At 31.5% G+C, this 8050-nt stretch overlaps 1 protein-coding gene across 2 annotated transcripts; it reads left to right on the top strand.

The window, feature by feature from the left end:
- The first annotated feature begins 285 nt into the window (after positions 1 to 285).
- LOC132928372 (basigin) lies at positions 286 to 7838 on the top strand. Of its 2 annotated transcripts, XM_060992986.1 has the most exons (9): positions 289 to 784; positions 856 to 1234; positions 2936 to 3205; positions 3674 to 3797; positions 3868 to 4040; positions 4629 to 4739; positions 4813 to 4995; positions 5061 to 5196; positions 5577 to 7838. In XM_060992986.1, exons 2-9 carry the CDS (start codon positions 1153 to 1155, stop codon positions 5623 to 5625), a joined length of 1128 nt encoding a protein of 375 aa, XP_060848969.1. In that variant the 5' UTR covers positions 289 to 784; positions 856 to 1152; the 3' UTR covers positions 5626 to 7838. The 2 variants fall into 2 exon arrangements, with proteins under 2 accessions (XP_060848970.1, XP_060848969.1); XM_060992987.1 differs by having other exon boundaries at positions 286 to 1234; positions 5061 to 5200.
- The last annotated feature ends 212 nt before the right edge of the window (positions 7839 to 8050 follow it).

Below are 8050 nucleotides of genomic sequence, written 5' to 3'. Positions count from 1 at the left end.
AAACTGTGTACTGTGTAGGAGAATTTCGGCGCGAGACCGTAGGGGCCGTACCCGGGGCGGATGCGGTGTTTTCCGCCGCGTCTCGTGCGAATAATTTCGATCCGGCGACCGCGGTACCACTGTCGAGCGCCCGGCGACGGTGGCGGCGGCGGCTATAGCGGCTACGCGACTGTTACGCTGTCGCGGTGCAGGGCGGGGCGTGGAGCGGCGGCAAATCAATACGACAGGGCGCCGCCGCCGCCGCAGCGGTGAGTTTGGCCGTCTCGGTCGCACCAACGCCGAGTCAATGACGGCGGCCCCGTAGTCGCTCTCTCTCTGTCGCCGCATCTGTGCGTGTGTGTCGTCGTCTCTTCTCTCCCTTCGAGTTATTTTCTGTCGGCCCTGTTCCGCGGGGCACAAGGAAATTTTTAGCCTATTTTACCTCTCTCCGACGACTGAACACCGTAATACACACTCACACACACACACGTCACATACGTATGCGCTCGCTCACTCACAAACTCGTTCACTCAGTCACACACACATACGTTCCACTAGCCGCTGTACACACTGTACGGGCAGTCGTACGTTCCACACACACACTGTCCCACTCACACACACACTCACTCACTCACCAACACACATTCACTCATACACGGTCCGCCGAATAATATCGCCTTTTTAATTCCGCGCGCGCGGGCGTCCGTAGTCCGTACGGTTTTTCATACGCATACACGCGCACCGAACACACACACGCGTACACACACACACACACACACACCAACACCACATCACTCTAGTCGTCGTGAGTTGTCGTGCGTGTGACTGAGTAAAAATTAATAATTTTTTGTTTTTTTTTTTTATATATACACATAGGTACTATACGTGATTTGTGTACTCGCGTGGGTGTCGTGATTTTTTCCGTTTAAATACTTTCGGGTCGACGTTCGGCGACGGTGACGGTGACGAAGACCTTCACAGCGTCGATCACGGCTACGGCTACGGCGATCAAGACGGCGGCGGCGGCGGTGGTGGCGGCGGCGGCGACGACGACGACGACCAAGAGCGCGACGGTGGCGGTGGCTGCGACGAGTAGAAGGCCAGTGCGATCGTTTTAGAGTGATTTGCTGAGAAATTCGGCCGACCCATACCCGGGAAAACGTATCCGGAATTATGTGCTGGAATTCGCTCAGCGTCGTTGTGTACAGCGTCGTTTTCTGCGCCCTGTTGGATTTCGGGCCCTCCAGGGTCTTGGGTACGTTTCTTTGTTTTTACGTCGATTTGCCGTTACTGTGCTTAGGGTTAGGGCGTTACCCGCTTTACCCGCGCCGTTCCAAAATAAATAAATAAAATAAACAAATGATTTAAAATGTTCGATGGGTACCACCTTTTGGTGGTTTGCTGTAAGTTCAACACCACGACCCCCCACCTCCCCCCCAGAACAAATCTTATTCTCTTATGGTTCGGGTTTGTGAATCGTAACGTCTCGAGTTGTCTCGTCGTAATGCCGCCACCTGTCCACGACTTGTTTATATGTTCTAATATTTGTGCTGATCGTCAACGCTCGTAATAGTCCCTGTATGGTTTCAAATTGATTGTGTTGCACAATACATCATAACCCGTGCCTACTCCTATCCAAATTTTAAACAGCTTTGGTTTAAATGTGTAGGTACAATAGATTTCTATGGTATTATAAATTAAACTAAATAATCAAACAATTTGTCGCCTATCATGATGTCGAAACTATCAATTTACACAGATTTCAAGTAGGTATGTCAATTTAATTTAAAATGCTGCAAATTAAAATGGTTTCAGATACCTACTACCTAATTTTAAAGAAAGAAATATATCTATGTATGTATACAATAATATAGGTACTAGATATTAATGACCAAGTGTAATAATTCCTTTATCTACTATTACTTATACATAGGATGCTGGTGGGTGGTGTGCTACGACTTGATTACTTTAATCTGTTATTCAATTAAATATTTCTATTTGGTACAGTAAAACCTCCTTTGGACTGATCTTTTATAAGACAGAAATCTCATTACAATGAAAAGTAGCAACAACCTCAAATAACCTATATCCTGTTTGTTTTAGTCTCCTTAAAACGGAGAAATAAATTAGGTGCTGTTCAAAACTGTTATCGGTTTTACTGTATACACATTATGTAAGTGAAAAATGTCCAATGAAAAAGTTGAAATTACATTTCCATTAATAATTAATAAGTTGTTAGGTTCCTAATAATAACTAAATATTTTAAATGTTAGGTACCTATCTAAATTAATAATTTATCTCAATGTATTTTATATTAATATTACGTAAATAAGATAATCTTTTAATAATAGTTTGACATAGGTCAATTAATTTTATTACTTATACGTATTTATTTTCTTATTAACTTATTAACACTAAGTATAAAACTTTACCTACTTATAGAAAGTATAAAATTAAAGATAAACACTGGTATGTATAATAATAGGTATTTATTTATAAATTCAAATAATTTTAATAGTACCCATTTATTATCTATACATTTTTACAACTGATATTACAATAAATAAGTTTTTTTTGTTTAGTTACTAAACTCACAATATATATTCAAAGAAAGTTTAAAATAAGATACTTCACCATTTTCTTATAAGTCATAGTTTAAATACATATAAACTTAATTAAAAATATTAAAAATGTATATTTAAGTAGTTGATGTGATGTCTAGGAAGATTATAGTAATTTAGTATGTTTTATAAGTGTAGGTATGCTTAAATTATTTAACCATATAAATGTACACAGTGATAAAGTTTTTATGCCATATATTCAATAATTAAATTATTAAGCACAGCTATAACTCTTGATTATTTAGTTTTTGTTTATTTGTTTATTTAAATTGTTCGTGGCTATGGGGTATGAAAAATATGTTTGTTTGTTTCGGAAACGAAATTGGACTACTTAGCTGATGAACCCAGTTACGAGGGTAATACAACAGTGAGAGAAGGCGAACCATTTAAGATAACATGTCGTGTGTCAATGTTCCAAGTCATAAAATGGCAAAAGGATGGTCAAACCCTGGTTACTGATGAACACTTCAATATCAGCGAAGCAGTAACTGGTGACAGTATGTTATTATCCACGGTTACGGCCAATTCTGCATCTTCGATACATTCGGGTTCCTATCGATGCACAACACAGTACAACAAGTTTCATGTACTATATGTGGTTACCGGTACGTGCCGGCTATGATGAGCTTTTAAAATAAATGTCCATGTGCCCGGACCGGTTCGCCTCGCTTCATTTTAGGCTCGCATATAAATTAACTATTGCGACTAGACACACTTTCCAGTATACTGCGACATCTCATATAGATTAGATTTATCATTGTGTTAGGTATTAACCCATTACTGTTGTTGGTTTTTTATTGTTTGCATTATTTGTTATATAGATTTTGCATTTGAAATAAAATATACATATATTTATATAAAACATTAAACCTTTCAGACATTCATATGATTTTTTTTTTTTACTAATGCATATAATATTATAATAATATGTAATTTGTATATTATGTTGTTTAAAATCCAATTTTAATGACCTATATTATGTTAGATATTCATTTTATCTACAATATCCTATAAATCAACAACCAATAATTTTTTACTAGGTATTCATTTCTTTGTTTATAATTTTGTTTTAGCTCAAGTAACTATAAAAGCAAATTATGACTACGGCGATAAGTATAAAATAGGTGAATATAAAAGCAAACTACTACTTAATTGTAATATTGATGGCACTCATGATCCAAAGTACATATGGAAGTGGTTAGTATATACATTTCAGTTATCTGTACTTTTTATCATAAATAAATATTTAATAAATATTAATTTTTAGGTTTAAAGGTGACAATCAAATAACAACTGATTCTGAAGACCCACATCACATTGATGTGTCTGAAAACACTCTGGTAGTTAATCGTTTTATTGAAAGCGATGCTGGCCAGTATACATGCAGCTTATTCAATTCAAATAATAATCTTATTGACAAGAAGGTGTTCAATGTTGTCTGTTAGTATATTATTTTTTTGTGATATTTTAATCAAATATTTTTTCTATTTTTTAAATCTAATTTTTATTGAATATAAAATAAATAACTTGTCATTTACCTAGTTAAAGTGGTAACACATTGATAGATATACTATAATATATTTTAAATATATCATTATAAATTAACAAATAGTTATTCCATTTAAGTTAAGATTAAAATTGTTTGCCTTTAATAAGATTTTGTTTTTGAAGTATGTACTTTAAAAGTGTTTATTCTTTATTAGTGTTTTGTATTTGTTTTTAACATTCTTGTCATAAACTCTTGAATTGTACAAAATGTTACTTTCATCATGCTTTCCTATCTCTACCATTATAACCTATTTAACCACTTTTACTTTAATCTTCTGTTATTAACTTTTATTGACCTAATAATCATCTATTTTTGATTTCAATATTATTAAATAAGTTTTATTTAAGAATTTAATCTCCTGTATGCCCTTAAGGGATTTAATAAATTCACTGCTTTAAAATTAAAATTTTGATAGCATATAATTATTTTTATCCTATTAAGTTATGATTTAAAATGCATAAGACGTTTTATTTTTATAGTAAAGCCTTACATGAAACTGCCAAAAACAGCTACATTTATTGAGGGTGAAAAAATGGAATTGGAATGTATTGTATATGGTGTACCTACACCAGAAGTTAGTTGGAAATTTGGTAAGTATATGAAAAATTATATTTTTTTTATATTTCCAATATAAAACTATCTGTTAATACATTTTTATTTTAGAAAATACCACTCTTGTGCCTTCTGAACATATTAAATTTTTACCTAACAAAAAGAATATTTCCAATGCCATCTTAGTTTTGGATCCGATAACAATGAAAGATAGAGGAAATTTCATCTGCAGTGGAAAGAATACTGTTGTCTTTGAACCTGTAAACTCTGCTGCTTCTTACGTGCGCATTAAAGGTAATAACTAAAATATTAGAAAGTGAACGTTTGTTTCATTTGATTGGTTTTTATTTATGTCATAGACAAAATGGCAGCATTGTGGCCGTTCTTGGGTATTTGTGTTGAAGTGATCCTTCTGTGTTTGGTTATATTTATATATGAGAAGAAACGTAACAAGGCCGAATTTGAGGAAAGTGACACAGACCAAGGGCCAGAGACGTAAGTAAGATGAGCTTGATTTATACATTGGATTATATTTTAAAGAAACCTCAGTTTTTTTTATCACTTAAATTAGTCTTAATTTAGATTTAAACTAATGGGCTATAAATGTAGTGTAATCGTTTAGTCATAATAATGGTAAATACTGTTTTTTTTTAAATTAATCTTATGATATGACATTAAAGCTAGGCTATTACAAGAATTCTGGTGTTTTGTAGAGATTAATGTATTAAGTTTTTATTGTTGCAAATTCTGATTAGATATACATTTCATGATATAATATTATACCTTACATAATGATAATATGTTAATCTTTGAAGATTACATTTTTTTTAAATACTGTAATATTGTATTCATTTTTTTTTTATTACCTATTTCAGAAACAATGCTAATGACCACAGCGGTGGTGATGTACGACACCGGAAATAATTTGACAGTTAAATGAATAATAACACATTTTAAACAAAGGTCATAAGTAAGGAATAAAGTTTTAGATACAGATGCATTAGGTTTGCCAGACCAATTTTTATTTATGTTTTTAGAAAAAAATTTATCATAGTTGTTAACAAATAACTAAATGAAAACAGCTAATTGTTGTTTTGGTCCAGCTGAAACAGTGTTATACTTACTGCTTATTGTATTTTTTACTCCATAAAAAATGAAATTGAATGTTTTCCCACACGTTATGGGAATAATTCAGGTTCAATAATGGTATACTAGCTGTATTGTATAAACAAATTTAGGCTCATTGTGCAAATCATTTGTTCTCCGTATTTTGTTGTGTTATTATTATTAATATTATTTTATTTTATTTTTTATTATTATTTTTTTTACCAAAGTTGATGTGTGTTTTTATTTTATTAATAAAATACAGTAATCGCCCCCTCCCTGCCTGTTAACCTCAATGATTTGTTAAAATTTCAATGTTATCATGCCTAACTTATCCAAATCTTAAGTTTACTGCGCTTTTACAAGCCTGAAAATATTGCATTTAATGCTCAATAAATGTTTATTCCTTCAGTTCGTAATAATATTAAATTTATCCTATCGTTTAACTAAAAGTAAACTACTTTAATTCTGGTCATAGATTTATTTTATAGGTAGCTTATAATAAAAGTGTTGTTAAAAAAAAAAAATATAATGTGAGTTACTTATTCGTAGGTTAGTATTATGATAGAGTATTACACGCTGATTTTATTTCTAACAATTTCACTTTTTCGTCTAATTTAATAATAATTACTTCCTCTGTCCCCCCAGCAATATATATTTATTATTATTCTACTTATAAGTGGTTTATTTTATTTATAACTAGTATATTAAGGGTGCTTATCAAATTTGAAAGTTGCCCAGTTGGAAATTTATTTTTAGCAATAAGCATAAATTAAGTTTAAATCGTATATGATCGTATAAAATTATGTTTATTATTATGTAATATATATATAATGTCACTGCTTGTTGTTAAATTGTTGTAATGAAATTTAAAAAACTTTCTTCAAAACATAACTAATTTAAGCCTATTAACGTAGTGACATTACAATCAATTTTTTGACACCAGAAAGAGAGATATGAAACGTTAATATTTTATTTCCTATATATTGGTGTGAACCATCTTATTTGTTACTCGTAAGACCTTTTTATTATTTATTCAGTGTTATATTTGTAGAATTTGTTAAAATTAAAAAAAAATATTGTTAGCATTAAATAATTAATTTCATAGTTATAACAAGTTATTATTTCTCCACTCGTCCACACCTTCTTGTATTTAATGAATATTTCACTTATGACGCCGTTTAATAAATGCTTTTTTTTTTTTTTAATTATACCTACAATTCAGATAACTTATAATGTGGTAGAATTCAATTGAAAAAGTATCCTTGGAGGAGGGGGTTGTTGTTAATTAAATTTAAACTACACCTTCTTTAATTTCTATCTTGTATGTACAAACGTGTTTCTGATCAAAAATTAAACACTGCCAACGGCTTTAATTTTCAGAACCAACAATTCTCATGTATGACAAATTTTTTTCTTTGTAATTTTAAGATAATGTTAAATATTATTATTATTATATAGTATATATAATAACATAATATAATTTTTTTTTTTGAAAAATATAATATAATATTCATTAATAATTCTACCACTATAGCAAATTCACTATTAAAATAAATAAAATAGTTGGCTTTAGCGGCTCAAAATAATCGTACAAATTGTAATTTCAATAAGTATTAAGACATTCTGGGTAAATAGTTTCTTTAAATGTAAACAAATATGTAAAAATTAAAAAAATGTAAATTAGTTTATTTGGCGATTATATTAATAATTGATGGTTAATGCCCTAGTGCCCTTACCCTAAGAAATTTGTTAAAAATTTCAGGGTGTGGTCTTGCGATCTGAAACGTCAATATTACCGTTTCTGTTCGTGTGCCACTAGAGTGCACTGCCATATGTTATTAATTTTTTTCCGAGTTATAATTCGGACAAATACGGACTGAGTTCAGTGGTGCGAAATCAATGATTTAAACACGTGAATATGTTAGAAACGTGTTTACCCAATATGTCCTTGAGCCTTAATGTTTCTATTGTCATTTTTACTTAAAAAAAAAAAAAATAGAAATATAGTAAGTACAGTTGTTGTTATTTAATGATTATTTATTTATTTCATCCGAGTTTCAACTACCTTTTTTCTCGTGTTTTCCTTGTATGTATGTCAATAGTTCGATAAAGCTATACAGCGGCGTACACAGAAATTTCCAATTTGAAGAGGATGGGGTTTTATATAATACTCCCTAACTCCTCTGGTTATTAAAAATAAAAAATAAGTATATTCTATACAATTTATTATATTTATATTTTA

Source organism: Rhopalosiphum padi, chromosome 4 (genome assembly GCF_020882245.1).
Source record: "Rhopalosiphum padi isolate XX-2018 chromosome 4, ASM2088224v1, whole genome shotgun sequence".
In the NCBI taxonomy this organism is placed as follows: domain Eukaryota; kingdom Metazoa; phylum Arthropoda; class Insecta; order Hemiptera; family Aphididae; genus Rhopalosiphum; species Rhopalosiphum padi.
Note: the sequence above shows the minus strand (reverse complement) of the source record. Positions and strands in the feature narration are given on the sequence as shown.